This window comes from Oenanthe melanoleuca, chromosome 24, assembly GCF_029582105.1.
Source record: "Oenanthe melanoleuca isolate GR-GAL-2019-014 chromosome 24, OMel1.0, whole genome shotgun sequence".
NCBI classification, from domain to species: Eukaryota; Metazoa; Chordata; class Aves; order Passeriformes; family Muscicapidae; genus Oenanthe; species Oenanthe melanoleuca.
In genome coordinates, this window is record NC_079357.1 from 6,995,682 (window position 1) to 7,020,829 (window position 25,148).

The window sequence follows — 25,148 nt, forward strand, 5'->3', positions numbered from 1 at the left end:
TTGAAGCCTTAATGGCAATTATAGAGCAGTGAGGAGGTTAATTTGCAGAGTTCATTAATCAGAGAAATAAACACGTCAGCCATCGCCACGGAGAGGGGAAGCAGAGGAGATGCCTTGGAGATGGAGAAGGGCGACCTGGGCACTGGGGCTCACCAGGGACTGGGGATGGGGTTTGCCTCCTCCACTTGGGTGAGCCCTGGCTTTTCACACCGAACCACAAGCTGTGAAACCCTTGGCTTCTCATCTCGGGGTTCCTGCTAACCAGAGCTAAATATTCCCCAGCTCCACGAGGTGTTAACTGGATAACAAGACCATGTAGCTCTCCAGCTGGTAACTCCAGCCCTCTCAGTCCTGCTACTCCCCTGCAATCTCAGCTTCTCATGGGTTGGGACTTTATTACTGTTGCTGAAAAGCTCCTCAGCTTCGCAATAAACCTGGCCACCAGCTCTGAAGTGACAACAATCACCCTCAAATTAAGAATGCACCCCACTGCCAGGAGGCCTAAAGCCCAGAGCATCCTTTCTCCAAATCTTGGAAAAAAGGAGCTTTAACACAGCACCTTCGATGCTACGCCAGGACACAGAGTGTCTATTAAGGCAAAACACTTAGAAATAAAGAAAATGGCTTGAATCGTAATAGGCATTAGTGAAGTTGAGAGATTGTGGCTTCCTGGACACACATGGTGGGACAAGAGTGATGCATCATGGAGGAAATATCTCAGCAATGAGGTAAGGATAGTCCCAAGCTGCAACAGGAGAGAAAGGGGCCAGGAGTCAGGGATGTCTCTGCTGCTTCACACAGCTGAGACAAAATGGAATTTTGCAGTGGGAGAAAAACCACTACAAGGAGTGAAGGGGGCTGGAATCCCCATGGCTGAGGAGCAGCAAAGCTTCTGCAGAATCCTGGGATAAAAGCAGAGCAAACCAAGGCTGGAGACTTCCAGCAGCTCCCTGTATTCTTGGGGATCTCCTGGCTTTCTTTCAGGCTAAAGAGAATAGGGTGAGCCTTTAGGGAGGAGCTCCACACTGTCAGAGATGGGGGTTCTGGAGGAGCTGGGCAGCCCCTTCCCAGGCTAGTGGCTCTTCCTGTCCCTGCTGCTGTGGGACCAGACAGAAGAGGATGCAGACAAATGGAAAGGTGTTTCAGGGAGTGCAGCACCAAGAGCTTTTTCTCAGGCTGGCAATTGTTCCCTGGAGAAAGTCTGTATGTTGCATCGATTTATTTTTCCACTCCTTTCCCTCCTTCCTTCCTTCCTTCCTTCCTTCCTTCCTTCCTTCCTTCCTTCCTTCCTTCCTTCCTTCCTTCCTTCCTTCCTTCCTTCCTTCCTTCCTTCCTCACAGACTATTTCAGGAACTGATTTCTGATGCTTTTTGAGATGTATCTGCATGGAAGACCCGTGCTTCCAAGACAATGGGCAAAAGGGCTCCAAACCCAGCATGGATAGGTCTTGCCTTGCTAATCTGTTCATCCTAGTGCAATTAACATGAGCCAATTAGTCCAGCCATTGCCTTGGCTCTTCTGCCTCTTCAGGCACTGTAATCCTGGGGACCTCCATATGGAAAAAGTGTTTTAAACACCTCAACAGACTTTAGGGATTTGTTTTTACAGGAGCAGCTGTGTTCTTCAAAATATTGAAGAGTATCTGTGACATCAAGCAGAGTGCCAAGCTGAGCACCTGGAGCAGGATAATCTCACTCACTGGAGCAGGCTGGGAGGGGATGAGCTGAGCAGGAGAGATGCTGAGAAAGACCTGGGGGTTGTGTGCAGGATGAAGAAGGTGAGCCACTGCTATGAAAATAGCTCCAACTGCAGGAGACCCAAGGAAGCTGCCATTCCTCCCTAATTGGACCAGGGAGAAATAAGTAAGCAGCACATACGTGTTCCCTGTGACTTTGTCCCTGTGACTTTGTGGTTCTGTCCCTGTGACCAGGTTCACATCCTGCCCTTCTGAGCACTAAAGAGAGTCCATCGTGTTACTGATGGGCAGCTCAAACATCTCCTCCATCCCCATCTCCTCCATCCCCACCTCCTCCTCTCCCCTGCTCCAACTAACCCCAATTCTGGGGACCAGCCAGGATTGGTGTTAACTTTTCTGCCTGCTGGAACTGTGCGTAATTAAACATTTTAATTAAAATCTACAAGAGTGATTGCTCTGCCATGCTCTGAAGGGAAGGCTAATCACAGACCTTTTATCCAAACCAAAGAGGAGTCCAAGGATGTGCTGCTGGGCAGAAGTTTTGGGTGGCAGCAGGAGGCTGTAAGGAGCCAGGTCCTTACCTGCACCTGAGCAGGGCCAGAACATGGCATGAACACAAAACCTGGATAAGTGGAAGCTTGGCTGTGGACACAGGAGGATGCAAACCACACAGGGAAGTGCATCACTCACTGCACCTCATTCCTTTGAAGGATTTAGACATTTGGAGAGCCCTTCAAGAACTGTTTTCACACCACAAGCAGCCTCCATGTTACAGGGGCTGGTGGTGCACGCCAAGCCCACCTTGCTCCAGCTCCATCCACCCTCCCTGATCCCCCACATCCTTTTCCTACTGCCTCTCCCCCTCCCTGACCAAGTGCTGGAGGGGCTGTGGAGACACAGAGCATCCTCAGAGCGCTCACCCTGATTGCAAGTGAAGTGTTTGAGCAGCGTTTCAAAAGTTTTCTCCCCCAATGCCCGTCAAGAACAAACAAAGTATTTGTTGTTGTTGGAGTAAAAAATTCATCAAAATAAAGTAAAATAAAATCAGGAGCAGGAATGTACACATCTACACATCTACATTTGACTAAGTGGGGAGAGAACACACTTGGAAACTTTTTGATCAGAGCAGAGAGTCTCAAATCCTGACAGAGAAAATGTATTCATAATTTATTAAAAAAATAATTTATAATTTATTTTAAAATTCATCAGACTCCTCTTCTTTTCTTTTTTTTCCTTTTTACCTCCCTTCTGACAAACAAGATTTTCTGTAATTCCCGAGCAGGGCAACCAATGGGGACAATATTGCTGAAGGCTTCTCTGCTTTCAGAGGTTGAGAACATGAAAAGACAGAGCAGCAGTGCCAGAGATGCTCCTGACCAGCACCCCTGCCGTGCTAACCCCTCCTAGTGATGCTCCTGCATTTCAGAGCCTCACTCTCCTATTTGAGGGCTTTACAGACATAAAATAGGAACCCCCCCCACCCTCCCTGGCTGCTGCTGGGTTACTCCACCTCACTATGCTTCATCCAGCATTCAGCCCTGGCTCTGACAGGTGAAAAAAAGCAGCCAGGGCACAACACTGCAGCTCAGATCCCTCCTGCTGGACTCCTTATCCAGGAAGATTATGAGGTTTACTGCTGCTTCTCCATTATCCTAAATAAAGCAGCCTTTCAAAATTGCTTCAGACATATTAGATCATGTACTTTTTACACTTCCAGAGACAGTGGTTATAATATATTTTTAACAACACTGGGCAGAATCTATTTTCTTCTTCCACTGAGCTGAAAAATACTGTTTTCTCAAGGAAGAAGAAAAAGGAGGAGGGAAAAAAAAAGCTATTGATTTTGTTTAGGGTCAGAATAAAATATCATTGGAGTGGGTGTTGAAATCCTCAGCCACAAATTACTTCCAAAGTGACAGTTTGGGCTGTGAAGATTTTTCTTGTGAAATAAAACAAAACAAATGAAACATTGTGTTCTTCCTCTCTATGTGCACGTTTGAGGTTTCCACCGGCTCCAGCTGGTTCCTGCTGGGTATATTTAGCGTTTCAATCTATTCTCTTCCCATTCCCATCCCTGCTGGAGCTGTTGCATGGCCAGCACCAAATCCTACTGCCCAGATGGAGTGAGGCAAAGAGAAATGCTGTGGGTGGGATGTGGAGGGACAAATCCCAAAGCCACAAGGAGAGGAGACATTGTCCCCTCCGATGCCTGAGGGATGCTGCCAGCTCTCCCTTCTCCCTCCATCCTGCCCCTCTGCCATTCAGGAATGAGGATGGTACCCAGCACGCTGTGATTCAGCATCCCCCTGGCCAGGATTGGCTCCTCTCATGCTGCTTTTGAAATCAAAAACACCCCCAGGAACCTCCAAACCCTGGAGCTCTCGGCCAGGTTTCACTTCTCCAAAGAGTCAGCAAATTAACCCCCATTTATATGCACAACCCACTTCCCTCTAATCTGTCCATCTATCTCTGCTCTCTGCTGGTACAAGAGATGAGTATTGGCTTTAAATACAATAATTTCTTTATAAATAAAGAACAGGCAATACTTGTGAAAGGGAAACCAGATGTCTACCTCGGGCTTATGTGCTTTCTGCTCTTCAGCATTGTGTGCAGGAGATGGGAACACGCCACTGGAATGAAGAGATCTGCAGGTCCCTGCCTCCTGCTCTCAATTTTATTTTATTTATTTAGATTTATGCAAATGCAAAAAGAGGTCACCTATCCATATGCTCTCAATGCCCTTGATGTAACTTTAAAATGCATCATAAAAATGCCCTGTACACCACAGTATAATTTAGTACCACACACCAGCAGGTAAGAGAAAAGCCAAAATCTCCCCCTGCTGAAAACAGACTGTCCTGGGTTGGTGTTGTGTCTGCTCCTCTCCCGCTCCCACACCTCTCTGTCTCATGGAGCTGCCGCCGGTGCCCTTTCCCCCCCGGGAGGGTGGGGCCCCGGGGCTGTGCTGCTTGGCTGGCCCGGCTGCTGCTGCTGCTGCTGCTGCTGCTGCTTGCTGCCCGCTTGCTAGCTACCCCGGCCGCTGCCCTGCTGCTTCTGCCCCTGCTGCTGCTGCCCTGCTGCCGCTGCCCCGGCTGCTGCTTTCAACCCCCCCTTCTCCCCTTCATCTCGAAGATCTGTACCGTCTCCGGACAGAACCTCAGCATCAAAGACTGCCTCCAGAGCCTGCCAAAAAAGCTTCTCACCCTTCCCAGCAGCGACCATCTCTTACTTTGGTGAAAACGTCTTTTGTCATCTGGGATTGTACTTTCCAGTTGCTGGGAAGTGTTTTTCTTTTGTTTGTTAATAAATAGGTTTTTTCCACTTTTCCCCCCGAGTAAAATTCTTTCCGAGCCCAGTGGGGGGGAGGAATTGTGAGGGGGGCTTATTCTCTGGGGGGCTCCATTGGAGGTTTCCCCCCAGGTTTGTCCTAAACTTGGACACAGACACATTCCCACCCTGGCAGCACCTGCACATAACACAGATTTCAGCTTCCATCAGCTCTTCCCTTCCCCATCACCTTCTGCCCAGGGCAGCCAGCAGTCACAGCCTTTTTTCCCACATCTGCTTCTCTGCTCAACATCTGTCCCCCACCAATCTCTCCATGTACCACATCATCATCTAGGAGCCACTCCTACCATCCCATGCAACAGCCAAAGGGATCATCCCAAACCTACCACTGGATCAGGAGCCCCTGTTCTTCTCCATCCTTCTGAGCATGGTGGCCTCAGAAACTTCTTGGTTGTGGGAGAAGGAAGAAAAATGCTGCAAAAGCATCAAAAACTCATTCCAAAGTGCCAGACTGGTCTGATGGAGCCACCCTGTTCCAAGCAGGCTAAGATATTCCAAAGCACAAAGAGGAACCAGGGGTTGGTCTGGACCATGTTCCTGCTTGGGACACCACATCCACTGACATAGACACATTTGAGCCACCAGCCAGCCCAAAAACCAGCAGCATTTTGGACAGGAAAGACCTGCCCATGATTCAAGCCACCATGAGGATGTAAATTTTTAATTCCTGAACCTCACAGAGCCAACCCTGACCCAACAGCAGCACTCCCACTGCTGGCTCCTGCCTTTGAGAGGCCACAGGATTTCTCCGCGGCAACTCTTCACGGTTCCCGGCCATCCTCCCTCGGGAACACACTCAAAGAGTGAACTAATGAGTCTATTAGACTTAATTAAGCTAATGTGAAATTATTTACTTAATCTGGGAAGATCTTATGATGGCGAGAAATCCCTACGGACAAAATCTTCCAGCTGCCTCGCACGGGCAGGCAACAACCTCGTGAGCAGAGGCTGCAGAGACACTCAATTCAGGGCACGGGGACAGTGTGGAGAGGGGCTCAGCCACTAACTACCACAGCCCAAAGCACCTGGCTCTTGCATGGCATTCCAGCATCACCAGGAAAACCAACCAGGAAGCCCCGGCCGTGTTTCGCCTTCATTTTCCAAATGCACATCTCTCCCCGGCCAGCCAATCCACCCAAGGCTGGCAGCTGGGAGGGAAAAGTTTTCAGGAGTTGCTGGCCCATGGATGGTGAGTTCTCCTCATCCCACAACTCCACAACAGCCAGGCTGTGCCTCAGTGTGCAGCAGGAGTGCCCAGCAAAGGGGATTTTGCCTCGCACATTTTCCTGGCTATTTTTTTCCTCCCTTAATGTAGAAAAGCTTAACGCTCGCTTTGAATTCCTAATACGAGACCGAGTTCTTTTTGCCACTTATTTTGTTTTGTCATGCACTACATACAATTACACATCTCTAATCCACAAATCCTCCCCTGACGCTGGAACACGTGCCAAGCCTCTTCTTTCCACGGCCGCTGCATTAAAAGCCTTTGGAGACAAGCTGACATCATGGGATGCCCTAGCATCACCCACAGCCACGATTCTCCAGACATGGAAGCCTCTGATCCCCAAGGATTGATGTTCAAAATGCCCCATCCCTGCCCTGCCCAGAGGGAGGGTCTCCAGCCCTGGCACTGCAGCCAGGAGCCCTTGCCAGGACTAAATCCCAGAGAAGGAGCCCTCCTCCATCCTGGCTAAAGGAGCTCAGCTCAGCAGCTCTGAGACAGAAATCACATTTTGTAAATCTCCCACAGTGAATCAACTCCCCAGTCAGATATGAGCTCAGCAAAAACTGGCAGGCAAATGATCTCATTAATAATCAGTACTATCAGGAGTTTCTTCTTCTCTCAGGCAGCCAAACAGGCGAGAATTGATCTGGGAATGGGAGCACAGCTACCTGGAACACAATGTAATTATCGCCCCAAGGTCAGACAGTGCCAGCCCTGCTGGCTCACAAGCCAGGCCACCTGCAAAGGGGACACCAAAGCTTTGTGGCCCCTTACAGTGCCTGTGCTGGTTCAGACCCAGGTTCCTCATCCACAGGAGGGGCACCTCCACCAAATCCAGCGAAAGAGGAGCTCAAAGCTCCCCCAGCACATAAACCACAGTGTGGGCTCTCACCTGCGAGCATCAACCCCTCAACCAAGGCCTGGAGGGGACCAAAGACGTCCCTGCCATCCCTGCTGTGACACCAAGAGCATTTCAGTGAGATATCAGTGAGATTTCAGTGAGATATCTATGAGATTTCAGTGAAGAATTAATGAGATTTCAGTGAGGTATCAATGATATTTCAGTGAGGTGTCAATGAGGAGTGAGGATGCAAACAAGTCTGAGAGTTTCCCTCCATACAAAAAGCCTCACTGCAGCCTCAGAGCATCTCCTGACCCTGCTCAGGAAAAGAAGGAGTAAGAGAGACATCAATTTCCAGAGCTCTGCGCCAAAATCCGGCCTTCGCCTTTGAAAGCGTAATTTATTCAAGCTGCTTTATTATTGCAGAGCCCAGCATCGACGGGGGATTATGGAGAGGTCACAGCTGGAGCGATAACAATAATATGAAAAAATAGTGAAGTCGGGAGAGCATCTTGTGTGAGCTCACCATGCAGCAGGGACTCACTTTTTTTGGAGCCACAATGTTGGAAAGCACAGGAAGAACATCCCACGTGCCACCAACTTAACACAAAAGTGGCATCCAACAAATCTTTGGGGGAGCAACAGGGAAGGGGGCTTCACACCCCCTCTGTTTGTGAGCCCAATTAGGCATATGTTGAGGAAAGGGTGTATGTATATTAGATTTTAATTAAGCAGTGTTAATTATAATCTATGAGATGTGCTTACTGCTTATCTGATAATTATGAGAAAGCCAATTTGGCTGCTGGCTTGTGACTAATTAAGTGGAATTAGTAATGATAATTATAGATTTAATTTTTTGTTTGCCTTTATTGGCAATGGGGGGGAAAGTAGCTTCCAGGGCTGGGTAGGGCAGGAATGGGAAAAAGTCATGAGGAAAGGTCACCATGCCAGGAATTTGGCCCACAGAATGGGGATTTGCCCAGGGCTTCCCAGAAAAGGAGGAATTCTGGTGAAAAAAAAAAAAAAAACAATTTGGCATTAAAAAAGAGTTTTGCAGGAAATGCTGATGGAAACAAAGGTCTTCTAAAAAGCAGCAGTTTCATAGAAGATTGGGCTGGGTTTTGTCAGCTCATTGCACAGGTAGCCAGAATCTTAAAAAGAAAATAAATAGAAATGTTGTGCAATTCAGGGTGTTTGACTTTTCCAGCCCACGGGGGGAAGCACCCTGGGGATCTTTCCCCTTCCTCCCACACTTATCATGACTCTAACTCCTGTTCTCAAGAAAAAGGGGACTTTTTAGCACTTTTTTTTTCCACCAGTGTAAATTGATAAGGTATAAAATAAATACCAAATCCTGCTAAAACTGCCCAATCCCTGGGAATAGGACTTGCATATTTTAAATATGTCTACAGGTTGGCCTTCCTGGCTGCAAGCCTTGAAATACTCATTTTCCACCCTTTCTGAGCATGCACTGTGCTCAGAGGCTGCCAAATTGACCCAAAACATAAAAGCAAAGCTTTTGTGTGAGGCAAAGAATGAAAACACAGGGGGGAGAAAAAAGGGATGGAAAAAATTAAATACATTGCAGCTGGATGTTTAAAAGGCCCAGCTAAACTTGCAGCTGCACGACAGCACGTGGAGCTGTGCAAGCTCAGCTAATGATAATTAAATCTCCTGCTGCAGGGGTGAACAGCAATTTCGCGCTAGGTCTGCTGCCCGGGATGAGAGCTCTCCTGGGAAAAGTCACAGCAGCAGCACAGGGCTGGAGGGTCAGGCCATGGAGATGCTCTGCTTGCTTGCCAGGCAACACCCAGAGCTGGAGATGCTCTGCCCAGCTCGTTCCCAAAAACAGCAGAGCTAAATAATACATGGTGATGGTAGGGATGGATTTGTCACTATTGAGCTAAGAGTGGCAAATAACAGCAACACACTTTTTCTTGAGTAAAAGAAGCGCTTAATTGAAAAAACAACCTATATTTATAGGATGGTTCATGAATCTCAGACAGGACAGCATTTCATTGGGCAACAGGAAATAACATCCCATGTTAGGTACATCATGCACTGTCCCACGGTCAACACCAGGTGCTAATCTATGTTATTAATTCCTTTCTATCTGTAAGAAAGTTATCATCCTGGGAAAGAATCCTGGCTGGAGCTGGGAAAGTCTCACAGCCTGGGAGAGAATTTGAGTTAGAGCTAAAACAGCTCAGATCCTGGGAAAAGGCCTGGCTGAAATTTTCCTAGGCCCCCAGCAGTGTCCACATGGGTTCCAGGCAGAGCCAAGACAATGCTGGTGGAATGCATTAAGGCAGCAGTCCTGCTGCAGCCGCGCTCATTTGTGAGATCCCGCTGCACTGGGGGGTCCCTGCAGCGGCACCCCCAGGTCCTTAAGCAGCAGAAGAAGAGCCTGACCTGACTGTAAAGTTGCTCTTGGTATCCAGGCTCTTGGCATTCCTGGGGAGAAAGGGGCTGCAGGAGCGGAGCACTGCTCTCTGCACAGTCCCCAGCGCTGACCGAAATAGAGACTTTGCCCAGCTACAGCTTGGCTAAATTTGATGCCCAGCCCCTGGATCCAGAGAGGCAGCACAGAGCCATTGGCCACATCGCCCGTGTCACATCAGGAGCCCTTCACTGCAGCAGGCAGGGACACAGCGTGCCAGGAGCCGGCTCGCATGGATCCCGAGGAAGAGGATGGCACGCAGGTGATGCTTCTTGCTGGAGGAAGCAGGAGTGAAACAAGCCCCAAGACCTGGCCGCCTGTGAGCATTAAAGATTATATGCTAGACAGGCTCTTGCCCTGACCTCTGTGGTGGCTGGTTTGAAGAGATTAAATGAGAGCAATCTCACCATTTCTGTGGGTTTGGTTTTTGGTTTTTTTCCCTTTTTTTTCCATTTCAGCAGCTACTCAAAAATAAGCTTGTTTATAGAGGGAGAAATTCCACATGAGTCATGCACTATCCAGACCAAAAAATACTGCCAGCATCAGCCCAAAGTGACCAAAACACATGCACAGATGGACAAAATTTGACCTCATTCCTAATGATATTCAGAGTTCATGTAGCCATGGGCATCCCTACAACCTCCCTCCAGGGTCTCCACCTGGGATCCAGCAGCACATCAGGACCCATTATAACAGGGTATCACCATTAAGTGCATTTGCTGGATCATCCATTCCAGCTCCTAGACTTAATTTCTGCATCATACATTAAATACCCTTCCTGTCCTAAAGAGCTGTGGGATGCACTGGGAGGAACATAAATAGTTTTGGCTCTGACTTGATGCTCAGCTCTGCAAGGGAATTGTTTGCTTGGAATTCCCTGATGAGCAAGAGAGCTAAGAGAGGTCAGTGCCCAGCCCTAGAGGGATAAATAATACTACAGCTCCACACCAGGACCTCCTGTAGAACACTTCCACCTCTAGTTGGCACAGGATGAATCACAGAGTGCTTACCCACCCCTCTGAAATGAGGAATAATGGGATTTTAAGAGAATAATGCTTCATAACACTTGGCATTCTGTTGGATAAGGAAAAGACAAGGCAGAAGCCAGGAGCTGATAAAAGCTACAGCTTGTAATTCCATTGCACCATCTCTACTCAATAAATGGGTTTCAGTCAGAGCATCTCTTCCATCCAACCCAAAAAGAACCTGAAGGGTAAGTTGATTGCATTGATCGTGCATGCATTTTCCCGGCAGGGAAACTGGCCCAGTCCCTGGCTGCTCCTGTCCAAAGTACTCCACTTACTTATTACAGGAATATCGCCAGAGACTCCAGGGCCGGGGAGCGGGACGCTACGGGGAATTCATTTCTCTCTGCGTGCTGGGAACATTAAGTGGGAAGGCAGAGCAGGGGGGTATGGCAGCGGTTCAGCTCAGCCGCTCCCCATCACAGCCCCTGGCAGCCAATCACTCCTGCCATGGGTTTTACCAGCCTCGTGGGATCCTTCCCACAGGACTCTCGTTAACCCTTGTGAGAACAGCAGGTGCATGGATGTGCCCAAACTGCCCTCAGGCTGCTCCTGTCCCCCACAGCCCTGTGACCACTCACACCTCACATGTGCATCCTCCAGGCACGAAACACCCTCTCCATCCTCCCTCAATCCTGACACCCAGCTGTGACACTGCCCACTGGTCCAGTCCTGAGCCAAACCATCTCCTCTGCTGCTCCCCAGCTGGAGGGTCTGCTGGTGTGACCATGTCTATCCCTAAAACCCTGCCTGTCTTCACAGGGAAGAGTGTGAATCCTTGGACTTGGTACAAAGCACAAACTCCTCTCAGTAAGATCAGCACTGCTGTTGGGATCCCCTGGCTGCAGGGCACCAGCCACAGGGAAAGCTGCTGAAGTAAGGGGTCTGAGCCCAAATTCAGCATCAAATCCCAAAACTGGAGCAGAAGGCATTGCACAAGCTCTGTGTCCCAGCTGTCATGCCCTTCGCCCAGCCATGTCCCCTCTAAAGGCTGGCACACCTCTCCTGGAGGTGGGAAGGGGACATCCCAGGGCAGCACCAGCCTCCTTGCTCTGCTGCAGGAATGACAGACAGGACATAGGGCAGGCTGGCAGCCTCACAGCACTGTCCAGCCCGGGTAGAAGGGCCAGGGTGCCTGGGTTTGCTAATTAACCCGGAGGCAATGCCCTGCCCACAGGGCAGCGCTCCTCCAGCAGAGCTGCCCCCACCTCTCCCGGCAGGAGGCTGAGCTGTGCCTTGCCAGAGTGTCTTCGAAGGAGAAGGCTATCAGCTCCAAACAGCCGAGACCTTTAGCTCAAATCCATTAATCCTCTTTATTAAACCCGGGTCACCTCTGAGTCCTAGCAAATTAACCAGCATCTCCCCACTGCAAGTACATCAAGAGGAAACGCGCTGTACAGCGCCTGTAATTTTCATGGACCAGGGCTCTGAGGTCAGAGGGCTTCCCGGGCTCCAGTCTCTGCCTTTGTCAATTTAAAAGGGAACATCGGCTTGTGCTTGTATAAATTACAGGAGAGGCAGAGCTGGGGCTCAGGGCGCTCACAGGGCATTCTGCCAGCTCCAGCCGTGCCACTGTCCCCTCTCCTGCCTAGGGACAGGAGCAGGGCAGAGTGAGGCCATGAGCACTGAGTCCCCTGGGGGGAAAAATGGGGCTGGGGATATCCTCCAAACAGCTGGGCACGCAGGGCAATGTGCTTGGCATCCTGCAAGGCTACCTTGGCCACGTGCCTTCTTATTGCCTCTAATAAATGGCACATCTCTGGTGCCAGCCCAGCTGGGGAGCGGCAGAAAGGGAGACTGGAAGGGCTTTGCTCCAGCTTAGAAATGGGTGGAAAATTGCTCCCTTGTTGCCTGAAATTTCACCATTTGAAATATCTCCCCTTTCCTGTGCTGTCCTGTTGGAGCCACTCTACTCTGAGTGCTCACCAAGCCAGCACCAAAGTGAGAGCAGCTCTGGTTCTGAAAAGCCAAGGACATTTAGCTGGGCTGGGAAAGACCTGGCCAAATCACTTATAAAAGCTAATTATACACCCACTAGAAGAGTTACAAAGGAGAAAGTCAGCCCAGCCTGGCCTGGGGAAGAAGAACTCTGTGTGGGCTGAGGGATAAGGGCAGCACAGGGACCACAGGTCACAGCACTCCCTTCCTCAGATGGGTCCCCTTCTGTTCCTAGAAACAGCATCTTCAAGATAAGCAAGCTTTCCAGAGCCAAGCAAAGAGTGCTTCTACACTCTGTGAGTGAAGATAACAAAAAAAACATTTTTCATGGGAAGAAAAAAAGTGGGGAAATTTCCAAGTGGCTCCGTAAGAGCTGTAAGTGTCACATCTATTCCCCTAAGACAACTCCACACCTGGCACTTCCCAGCACACTCTCTATCCATAGTTTTACCACGGGGCTATAAATCCACTGGCTTTGGCTGAAGCTGCTGTGGTTTTACACCAGCCTAAGCCAGTGGAGACTGAGCTGGGGAACCGTGATCCAAAGGCTGGGATGCTCTCCCTTAACTCAATCCAACAGCACAAGGAGTTTTCAACCTGGGGTTGAGATACAGGTAGGATTAACACACAGCACCTCAAATCTGCCAGCCATCAGCTTGTATCACAGCTTTCTCTTTTTATTAAAAACATCACTTCTTGCTGTATTTAATCACAGCAAGGTCATTTCAGTGACAGTTGTCAGCATCCTGGCCAAGGAGCCAGAGGAGCAGAGCCCTGGCCTGCTGGTCAGATAAAAGGAGGAGATGCTGGGTTTCATTTCCTTGTTTTCAATTGAGAGGTGCCCACCTCGGTGTGCAGATTAAGGTGTGGGTGGGCCAGTGTCAGCCCCCCATGGGCAGAGATGGGAAGCTGCCGCTCGCTCTGCTCATCAGGAGCCCTGAGGAGAGAAATTGCATAGTTCTCCCTGCGGCCCTCTGCCCACCTCGAACCAATTTCTGCTCCTTTTAATTCAATTCAGCTCCTCCTGACCCTGGCTGGCTGGAGTTGCAGAGTTTCTCTCAACAGATAGCACCAATTACAGAGGTGTGAAAATGGAAGGCTTTCAATTCGGAGAACAAACCCAAGAAACTGGGACTTTATTGAACTGAGAATCAAGGGGTGGGAAAGGGGGAGCAGGTAGGGGCATGGGCTCAGCAATATCACTCTCTCTAAAAACCAAATTCTGGGGCTGATCCCTCCAGGAGCAAGGCATCCCCAGGGGCTGGGGTGGCAAATGCCAGGGAGGTGCAGGTTCAGGTGTGCAGAGCCGATGGCACCTGGAGATGAGGGATCTCTGCATCCCTGGCACACTGCCTCGCTTGTTAGCAGCTGTGTTAGTGTGTGTGCATTCCCCACTGGGCTGATTCCAGACCCTCAGAATCAGATCCGACACATCCGACACAAACCGAGTTTGCTTCCCCGCAGCAGATCCTGGCTGGATTGACTCTGCAGCATCTGCAGCCCAGTCCAGCCCTTAGGCACAGCAGCACCTCTCTCCATGCCACTCTCGATGTGGCACCACTTTCTGTCCTCCCACAAAACCAAGGACTGTGGGTCAAGCCTCTGGAAACACGAGTGGCAGCATGAGCTTGGTCAGATCTGGGTAGGAGGGCTCTGGCAGGATGGTGGAGCTGGCTGACAGCCTCAGCAGCAAGATCAGCACATGGACTAACTCTATAAAACTGCACAGTACAGCCTGTGATCATCAGAGAGTCCCCAGACAAAAGCAGGAATGTTCAGTCCATGGGAAGGAGGCAGGGATAAGAACTTCCCTTAGCTGAGCTCACTGAAGCTTTTTGCCCAACATGTCCCGATGCTAAAAAAAGTTTTTAAAAAGCTGAAGTATGAAGTCCTAGATGCCCAGGAGAGAAAATGGGGTTACTCTTATGGGAAGCAGAAGCACTGAGTAGGGTCCTCACCATTTCTGGATACTTCCAGGTACCTCACAGGACCTGAAAATTCCCCTCTCCTGTCCTGTCTCCACCCGCCTGGTCAGACCATCAGCACAATGCCCTGTGCCAACCAAGCCCAGGGGCTCTCTTTAATCCAGACACTGGACACTTCTCCAGACATCCCTGGAGATGTTCAAAGCCAGGCAACCTGGCCTAGTGAAAGATGTCCTTGCCCATGGCAAGGATGTAGGATGAGATGATCTTTAAGGTCCCTTCCAACCCAATCCATTCTGCGATTCTATGATTCCCTTCCCCAATGACGAAAACCTCTCATGGCAAAGCTCTGCCACCCAGGCCAGCTCACAAAGAGCAAGGGGGTCCTCTCAATCTGAATTTTGAGCAACTGCCCATCTGGATGGCACATCTGAGCAGGCTCAGTATCTCCTTTCAGAATCCCAGAACTTGGGGGGCCACCAAAACAAAGCAGTGGCTCATTTCTTCCTCTCTCCCAAGAGTTGCATGACTCAGAGCAGCTCAGAGCGAGGTTTCTAAGCCAGTGCACAGCACCTCCTGTGCCTCCAGCCAAGCTGTGACCACGGCTCCTCCAGCACTGCCCATAAATCCTGCAGCTCGGTAAACAGCGGAATTACGGCGCCCCGCCATTGCTTAGCTGCCTTTGACACTAATTGCTCTGCGGAGTGTGTGCAACTGGCAACACCTTATTAAAAGTGAAATATATTATACTGTCCACTTAGTGCAACTTTATAAAGATAAAGTGTCCTGAGGATACAGAGAGGCTGGCAAAGGCAGTGGCTCTTGGCCACTTAGAGCGGCCAGCGGATGCTGCAGAGCACGCAGCCCAGGCAGGGTAGGCATGGACAGGACAAATGTGTGCTCTCTGTGAAATTCCAAAGAGCATTTCCATCTGGAGACCAAGGGCTGAGTGAAGAGCGTGCTTGAGAATTTCTCCTCTGTTCATTCTCCTCCTTTCAGCTGAGGGATCATCACTCTCAGACCTCGAGGGAACAACAGGCAAAGACACAACGTGAAAGGGCAGGGGGATCAACCATGTGCTGCCCTCCTGCCAACCTGGAGAGGAGCAGAGGATGCCTCTCAACTCACAAAGTCAGGCTGATCATGAATTCTCATTTTCCTACTTCCAGACATCGCTGCCTGAACTGTGATGCAGACTCTGCTGCCAGGACACAAACTGGGGCATCCAGGTACAGGTCCAAGAACCTGGTGATGCTCCAGCTCCCTGCCAGCCCAGTACAGGGATTTTAGCACCCAGTGTATTGATCCTGCACCTTTTCTCCTGTATTTCTCAAAGCAGGAAGCTGAACTCCACTGTTTCACAAGGAAAAACGCACTTCAGATTTGGAGCTACAGCAAGGACACGTCTCTTAACACATGTCTCTGCACATGCCTTGGGCAAATAATTTTCCCTCTTTATTCCTTGGCTCCCCTGTCTACAAAAACAGGTACAATGAAATTTCTCTTCTCCGTGAAGTATTTTAAGATCTACTGGAAACAACCTCTGTGTAAGAGTGAGACCTGATATCACCAAGTTTCAGTAATAAACGTTTTGATCCAGGCCCCCCGGCCTTGTCTCACCAGGTAATTTTGGAAGAATTTTCAGGTTTATTTTGAATTGATGGGCTATTTCTGGTTGGGAGCACGACAGATAGGAGAAAGGCAGACACAGGGGGTGCTATCAAAGACACTTCTGCAGCCTGCAGGGCTCACAAAGAAGTGGTGAGCAGAGAGGGCACAGAAAACCCACCCATGTGGGGTAAAAATCAGCTTCTGAGGACTTCTTCCCAGTACAATTGAGATATTCCCAGGCATATCACAGAAGTAATTATGCCTACATCCCTCCTGTACTGTGGAGAATACAAATAATAGTATTTATCACTTATTGGTCATCTCCTGTGTGGCAGAGAGGAGAGACCTCTGACAGTCCATGTGGTGCAGAAACACAGCCTGCATCCCTCTTTGATTCCTGAAGGAAACGGCATGTCCTCAGCAATGGATTTGAAATATCCAGAGTGTTTGGTTCAACAAGTTCAAATCCAAGCAAGATCAATACCTTCTCACTCCTGAGGTATCAGCAGGTAATTGGGTATCGTGCAGTGATGAGTAACCTAGTTTGCTCAGACACTGCAAACTTTAATCTTCATCCATTCCTGGTACATAGAATAGCGAGGGAGGAACAGATCAAAGGAGAGCAGATCAAATTCAGCTGCATTTGGACCCAGATTGCAGAAAAAAGGACTCATTCTTAAGCAAAATGGCTCAGGCTTCTGAGGTTCAGCACCTTGAGAGACTTGAGTACAACACAAGGCAGAGAAGTTTCCACTTCTCCACTGCAGCCACCTGTGACCCCAATGCCACCTTCCCCAGGGTTTAGCCTGCTCCTGACACCTCAGCTTGGACCAGAGCCCTCTCTAAATTCACACACAACATCTGAGCACCTCAACCTCTCCAAATATCTGTAACTCCTACCCCAGCCCTCTCCCCTTTTCCCACTTCCAGCCCAGCAATGCCCGTGGCACCATGGGTGCAGACAATGTGAAGCTGGTCCAGCTTTCCAAGCAGAAAGGTTCTGCTTTGCTGTAGGAAGTCCCCACCTCTGCCACGGAAAGGAGAAGTGCCAAGGTAGACTTATGGGCAGAGAGAGACAGAAAAGCACTGGGGGCAGCAGAACGACCTATTTGACAGATTTCCCTGCCGATCAAAGCTAACTTTGCTGAGAGCTTTTGACATCTGATTAATTACATGGCACTGGCTTGCCTGAAAATCCCGAATTTCCAGCAGCCCTCGCTTTTCCTCCTCGCAGCCCTTGGCGGTCAAGCCTGCTCCCCTGGTGCCAGCAGAGGAGGGTAGGACAGGAGGTGGCTTTGCCAAAAGTGCTGGCCCATCCCTGGGAGGAAGGAGATAAGGAGGGCCAGGGATGGCCAGGGACAGAGCCCCTTTGTCTGAGGTGCCTTTTGTCACGGGGAGATAGGAGGAGGCTGCCGTGCGCTGACATTTCGGTGACCAAATTAAAATGCACCGCCTCAGAGACTAAATGTCATTAGCCTCATTAGAAGTGATCACATTAAAATAAACAACCAAAAGAAAAAGAAAAAATTAAAGTGGAAATTAGCCAATGCTATTAAATAAAATAAATAAATGGGGAGATCCTTTGATGACTGCGCAGCCAATGCCAACAGAGCAGTGAGGGAAGGGGCACAGTGGGAGCAGCCAACATCTCCATGGGCTCTGCTGCCACCCTGGACTGTGATAAGGCAAATCCAATGCTGGTGTGGCCCCAAATGGAGCTGCCCCTCTTGGAGAAATCTCTGGGGTCTATGGGGTCTAAGTCTATGGGGTCTTTGGAGCTTCCAGACAGTTCCAGGTTGGCTTTAAAGATGTCAATGCCCATGTCCCCTGGGGCTGGCGCTGCAGGAACTGCTGTGCCAGCACCTCTGCATCCCGAGAGATGAACCCCATGTGCTGCTCTAACAGGAAGGAGGATTTTTTAGCAGCATCCAGGTTTTTCTCAGACACTTCCCAGTCAATTACTGGCCAACACCAACCACATTTGGCTGATGCTCTGTGACAGCACCGCCACACGAAGTGAAAGGATGGTGAAAGAAGTGCCACTTTGTCCTTGTAGAGAGAGGAATTTTTCCTCTAACCCCTCTTGCTATGCAAACTCCATTTCCTTTGGGGCGGGAGAAGTCATCAGAAGGCCCTTGCAAGGTCTTGCTTATGACAGAGCAGATTTGAAAACCCAGAGATCTCCTTCCCCCTTCTTCCCTTCTGTCAAAAATTATAATCATCATTTTCCAGCTTGCTGAACAATCAAAGTGTGGCCTATATTCGCTGGAGCTCCTTCCACATGCTGCATGCATAGCAACAAGTCCAGGAAACAAAAGCCAGAAGTAAACAGTTGGGAGAGAGGAGGCTAAGGGCTGGCAGGGGGAGAGCAGGGGGGCACTGCTCAGAAAACACGTGGGGCACAGGCTGGCTCAGCCCAGTCTCACCAGTTTGTAGCTGCTCTGAGGGCCACAGCCCCATGTGAACACCTCTTCTTCCATCCTCTGCAAGAAGCATGGGAGTACACATTCCTGGGAAGCTTGGTTAGTGGAAAAGGCAGCACCAGAAGGAAGCCCAATCCCTCCTGCTGCAGGGTCAGCTGGTCCTCCTGTGGCTGAGGAGCCAGGAGGAGCAATCCATGGGGTGAATCACATAGGACAAAGCGATGTGGAGCACAGGTAACTCCAGCTGCCCTCCTGGGAATCCCATATCCACTGGAAAACCCCAAGAGTGCACCAGCTCTGCTCACCACTGCAGACATCCCCCATGGCTTTGCTGTCCAGGCAGTCTGAGCTGATGAGATCCTGTCCCAGCATCCCATTCTGAAGTGCAGAGCTCACAGGGAAGCTTTCCTGCACTTTGCAGCCTGTTTCAGTCTCCAGAGCAGTCAATCCAGCACTTTTCACTAGCGCTGAATTCACAGAAAAGTAAACCTAAAAATATCTCCTCTTTTTCCCCTTTCCTTGCCTCATCTCACACGTGTCCCTGGCGCACATGACTCTGCCGCACAGGCAGACAACAGGTTCAACTTCCCAAAAGCAGCTCCTCCCCAGGGGATGGCTCTTGACACTGATGTGTCCCTGCAGTACCTGAGTGTCCCAAACCACTGCCCTCAGCCACCCCACACTGTCTGAATCTAAGCTGGGACTAAGGGGAGAATCCCCCACCTCCAACTCAGCCAGACCCCACACCTGGGCTTGCTGTCCATCCTTTCACAAGGGTGACGCCTCCCCTGCCACTCCCAGCAGACAAACCCCCTTGCCTGGTCATCCACAGAGGGTGGAAACGCAATCCCAGAGCTTTGGAGAAGCAGGCAGGAGAGTGTTTCTTCCCTCTAAGCATGAAACTAAGAGGAGCTCCCTGGAAAAACCCACCCACGGAGCAGCAAGTGTCAAAGCCACCTCTGTTATGTGCTGTTGCTGCGTTGGTAATTATAAGTACCGTGCCTTCATTAGGGGAGGATGACTGGGAGGCAAGGAGATTTGCAGCAAAGCTGTTATTATTTTTAAGTTTAAACAAAAAGGAGGAGCGTGACAGCTGAAATCACTCCCCATCCTGCACATGCCAGCAGCTGAGAGCATCTCAGGGGATGCTCGTAATGTAAGAAGGGTTCAGGATCAGTGCCCAGCTTTGCCTAACTGGGCAAAGGCAGAGCTGCAAAGCTGAGGGTGACCCCAGGGTCATGAAGGAGATTACAGATAAAAACCAACAAGTTTTCCTCTATCCCCACCTGACTGCAGCAGAAGGATCCTCCTGGGTACCCTGTTCCCCCCCAAACCTTTTGGGGCTCATCACAGCACCCTGATAGCTCCACTCAGTGACTTTGGTTTCTCATCAAGCAAAGCACAAACTCTGAATTTCATTTTCAAGTGTAAAATATGAACACAGCTGTTTATGCAGCTCAAAATTCACCATAACCAAATATTCAAGCCTTTGGAGAAGATTTTCAAAGGCACCAGTTAAGGCACAGAGCTCCCATCGGTGCCTTTGAAACATCTCTCCCTTTTCAGTTTTTCACAGGGATTCGCACCAGCAAAAGCTCCTCCACCCGGCCGTCGGCAGCCACAGAATGCACAAAGGAGACGCTGTCAAAGAGAAGCTGCTGGAAAACACACAGCAAGGTTCAGCACTTTTGGGGCATCCTGAAAGGCAGCTGCCAGAGCCACCAGCCCCAAAACGCATAGCCCCCAGGGTAAATTGCTCTGGGAGCTGGCACTGGGGGATTTGCATGGAGCAGGAGCTGTGGGTGCCTCCTCTCCTGTCACGCTCCGTCCCCACCTCATTTGGGAATGACAGCGAGTGCTGCTCCTCCCCAGCAGAATTAAAACATCCTCTAAGAGGCCAGCACCAACCTTCTCCCCGTACTGGGAGCCAGGAGATGGAGAAATCACCCTCTGACAGGGAAACTACAGGCAGGGAGAGGCAGAGGAAGACCAGACTGTGTTTTTGGGCTCACACCCCATCCTGCCAGGACATCTTCCCCAGTTTCCCTGATTCCTGGAAAACTGATGGTTGCAGTGCCTTATCCACACCTATCCCCAGCCTTTGGGAGAGCACAGAAAATCCCTTTAAGCCCCTCTTGCTCATATTGAAATGACACTAAAGCAGAACTAATGTGCTCCAGGTACTTATTCTCAGGCTTAGTCGCAGGGATCAGCAGCCCTCCACCAGCCTGGCATTCCCCACCAGAGAGAGATGACAGTCATGTCACAGGCAGTGGGAAAAGCATGCTCCTGCAGCAAGGACCTCTTTAGAAAGGGATGGGAAGGTGTTTTTAATGCCTGCAATGTCTGTTTTGTAAATTTAGATGGGTTTTACAACCACCACCAAAGCCAGGCTGCCCCAGCAAGGATGAAGTCACACTGAGTCTCTGGGAGATGCGGAAAGCAGGGTGACAGTGGACCACTGGGGGACACCCCAAGCTCTACAAACTTCACCTTGATCCCAGTGCCCTGGAGCAGTGAGAAGCAGGATTGCCCATCTCCCCCTGTACTGCCAGATTTTCTGACCACTGCCATGACAAGTAATTTCCCCCAGCCTGCAAAGACAGCGATATAAATGTCTGAAGAGGCTGATGAGCATTGATTTTTGCCACCTGTAGAGCTATAATGTCACCCTGTAACTGCAGCTCAGATGAATAGACTCCCCCCTGCCCCAAATTCATTCTCCATCACAGCCCACCCTCATCTCAAAACAGCAGCACCCACAATGCCCAGCAGTTCAAAGTATTTGCCAACAGCTTGACAATTAAATTATCCACTCACCTCCCTATCCTGCAGTGCTGGACTCATTAAAAACCCTCAGCATCCTTCCCACCTCAGAGAGCAACCCATGTCCAGGAACACATCTCCCCCAAGGCTCCAGATGACAACAGCATTAAGCCTTCGAAATTATTTTAGATAGAAACTTGTCTTACAAAGAAATAAAAAGCTGCAGAGTAAGAAGCTCTCCATGACCAGAAGGGTCAGGGTTTCATTATTGCATTAACCTTTCATGTCTTTAGATTCTATGAGAGTAAATTGGCAAGGAGATGACACGAGACCCAATGGGAAAAATGCATCTTTCCTAACAAAAATAAGAGGAGGGGGAAAGGATAGAGGTGGGAGCAGAAGAAAGAGGAAAAACTGGCAAATAAGCTATTACAGCTAATAATAACTTTGCGATGCTATTTTCTGCAGGAGCTTTCAAGTTGTGATGTTTCCCTTCACTCTAATTACACCTTCTAAAAGCAGGCTCCCTTCTCACTTTAACCACCCCGTGTGAAACTCCTGCAGGATTCAGATAAAAACGGAAAGGGAAAGAGTTTGCACTTCAGAAACAGCCTCTGCATATCCCAGGGGAGCGTCACCTGCATAAACCCTTGAGATTATGCCTGCAAATAATAAACAGAAAAAAAAAAAAAAAAAAAAAAAAAACACTTTGGGAAGGTGCAGGCTCCAAAGGACAGCAGGGACCATTCGCCTTCCCTCTGCCATCCGTGACTTTGCCAACATGACTTGTGCTCCAGCCCACGGCAGTGAAACCATGACTGAAGTCACTGTTGAGACAGGCTGGGCAGGGAGGGAAAACATCCAACCTCTGCAAGCCCGGCACAAATAAAAAGGATTGGAGATGTTTAAATCCAGGGCAGGAAGGCAAAGCACCGAGCAGCCCAGAGCATTTCCCTTCCTCTGATGGAGAACGGTTTGGCTTGATGGATTAAGGGCTGAGCCCAGCCAGGCAAAGTCCAGGGCTGGTTTAGCTCAGGGGACATCCAAAGCCAAAGCAGATATTGCTGCTTAATAGAAATAAGAAGGGAAAGCTACAACCACATAAGCACAGATCAAGAAGCCTCTCCCAAGTTCCCAGGGGCTTAAATGCAGGGGCCTTTTCCTTCCCTGCCACACACGGAGGCCAGAGCCAGCCTAGGCCTTGGCTTGGCCTTGGCCCTGGCCCGAACAGTCACATCCTGAGGAAACTGAAGCAGGGCACTGGCAAAGAGCAAACGTGCTCTGTCAGGTTTCTGCCAGCTCCTGCAGCTTGAGGACATCTTGATGACAGCCCGTCAAGTACCACACATCCTCCCATTTGGCCCACACAGCTGCTTCCATCCATTTCTCTGCAATTCCAACCCACAGAACCTCATCCAGCAAGAGAAGAGGGTGAAAGAGCCAATGCTCTGCTCAGCCTTGCTGAGGCACACCTGCCTTCACACCAGGCACATCCACCCTGTCCTGCTGAAGGCCTATTTTCAAAAAAAAAAACCCTTCACATGCACAAAGTCAGGTAGCTCACACAGCCATGGCTCCCTCATGCTCACGTGCAAAACTACAGATGCACCATTTTGGTCTCTGGTGCTGCTGAGGAGCTCGAGGCTCTGCTCTCAAGGGCTCTCCATCACTGCTCCCCAACAGCCAAAGCTCAGCCCAGGGGACAGCGCTGACCCCAGTGCTGATGCACATCCCACTCTGCCATCCCACCAGCCCATTCCAGGGGTCTCATACCCACTGATCTGCTCAGTTTGCACTGTGACAGCTCCACAGGACCCCAGGATGTGTCTGGTCCCATGGCACAAGCCTCCACAAGCAAGTTTTAACCCAGGAACCCTCGTGTTCAGCACTGCTGAACAGAGCTGCTCTCCAGCTGTGACACGAGCCACCTCTCCCCTGCCACACACACCAACCCTGCCCAGCAAAGCGCTGCAACCGAACCGCGGGCAGCTGCTGAAATCACAACCGTGCCTCTCCCTGCCCTCCCGAGTCCAACAGAATTCTCCCCGGCAGTCATGAAAAACGCAGGTTGGGTTGAGATCGGATCCGAGCCTCGACACCCAGTGCTCATCAGCTTGCACAGGGATGATAATCTGCCCAGCTGCTAAAAGTGCACATCATCATCAAAAATAAACCGGTGACTTCCTCCCCTCGGCGCTCAGCCCTGCTGTTCACCCCCATCACCCTTGCTGGATGCAGCCCTCGCTGCCCCGCGAGCACCAGCACGGAGCCAGCGCTGGGTCCAAACCCAGCATCTCCCCTTGGCAAGCCGTGGGGACGAAGCCAACCCACATTTCGGGAGCCACCCGCTCAGTTCACCGAGGTTGCGGCACCGGCACGGCCTCCCCGAGCGCCTGGTTGGGGCGGGGGGTTCGTTTTCACTTTGTAAAAGGGAGAGAGGGGAAGCACCGAGTTTGCCTGGCAGGAATCAGGGAAGCACGGATGAAAGGAGCACAGGGAATAGCATGACAGCTCTCAGAAGAGGGAGGGTGCCCAACTCTGAACGGGAAAAACTGCATGAGCCCATCGTTTGGAGGTTGCCCGAGGGGACAGAGCCTGCCCGGCTCGGGGGCTGCTGCGCGATCCCGGCCAGCCGCCCCTGCAGGTGCCGGCACCGCTAGGTACCGGCGGCTCGGTGCCTGCTGGAGGTCCAGCACGGCTCGGGAGCCCCTCACTGGGAGCCCTGGGCGATCCCCCGCTGCAGAGCAACTCGCTGCCTGCCCGCCTGCATGTGCGCGTTGTGCGCAATGTGCGCGGAGCCGGCTCCCCTGCTCTAACACCCCGCTCGGCTCTCCCACCCTGTGAGCCCCTGCCCTCCATCCCCTGGGGAAAAAGCTTCCTGCGCTACCTGGGATGAAAAGCAGGGCAGTGGTGGCCGTGAAGACGATCCAGCAGGCAGGATGGTTCATCTTGGAGCTGCGCTAGGCGAGCGGCTGCGCTGCTTGCTGCTTGCTGCTGCCGCCGCTGCTTTCCGTCTGCGCTGAATTCTGAGCAGGTTTAAATCCAATGTTTGCAGAGGGAGGGAGACGGAGTTAGCGAGCTGGAGAGAGGGGGAGAGACGGGAGCAGGCAGTCAGTGTGCCTGACCTCCCTTTGCACACGCACACACGCTCGCACACAACTGGCAGAAGGAGCACCGGGCTCCGTGCGTGCACCGGGAGCGCAGACCTCCTACCGAGCACCCATTGGCTCAGGATGCTGACTGACACACGCACACCCGCTCTCCTGCGGGTTTCACTCCGCAACCAGGGAGTTAAATGCAGGCATCGACCCCCCGAGCATCCCTCCCGGCACCAACTGGTGCCCGGGATGCAGGGAGCAGCTCTGGGATGGATGGAGCAGCTCTGGGACGGAGGGAGCAGCTCTGGGATGCAGAAAACAGCCCCGGGATGGAGAGAGCAGCTTTTGGATGCAGGGAGCAGCCCTCGGATGGAGGGAGCAGCTCTGGGATGGAGAGAGCAGCCCCGGGATGCAGGAACAGCTCTGGGATGCGGGGAGCAGCTCTGGGATGCAGGAACAGCCCCGGGATGGGGAGAGCAGCTCTGGAATGCAGGGAGCAGCCCCGGGATGCAGGGAGCAGCCCCGGAATACAGGGAACAGCCCTGCACCGACCCGGGCACGGTCGCACCGGCTCCTCGTGCACCAGCCGCCTGCAAAGGAGAAATTTTTTCTTCCCCAGACTGGAGCTGGCTGGTGGGGCAGCCCCGGGCTTCAGCCCCTTGGCTCACTGTGCCCTCTGCTCCCTTCACCGGGAAGGCAGCAGCAGCTTTTCCTACTGCTGAGGCAAACCAGGGAGCAATCCAAGCTTTTTAGCATGAGTGGGTGTTTCTCAGACAACATCTCAGAAACCAAGCAGCAATCTTCCCTGTGCA

General features: G+C 51.0%; 1 protein-coding gene across 1 annotated transcript in view; it reads right to left on the reverse strand.

Moving 5' to 3' along the window:
* LOC130262553 (opioid-binding protein/cell adhesion molecule homolog) overlaps positions 1 to 24,452 on the reverse strand; it is a 297,077-nt gene extending 272,625 nt beyond the window's left edge. The window contains exon 1 of the mRNA XM_056509792.1: positions 24,126 to 24,452. Within this exon, the coding sequence (XP_056365767.1) occupies positions 24,126 to 24,186 (61 nt within the window). The 5' untranslated portion in view covers positions 24,187 to 24,452. The remainder of the gene's footprint in view (positions 1 to 24,125) is intronic.
* Positions 24,453 to 25,148: the final 696 nt, after the last annotated feature.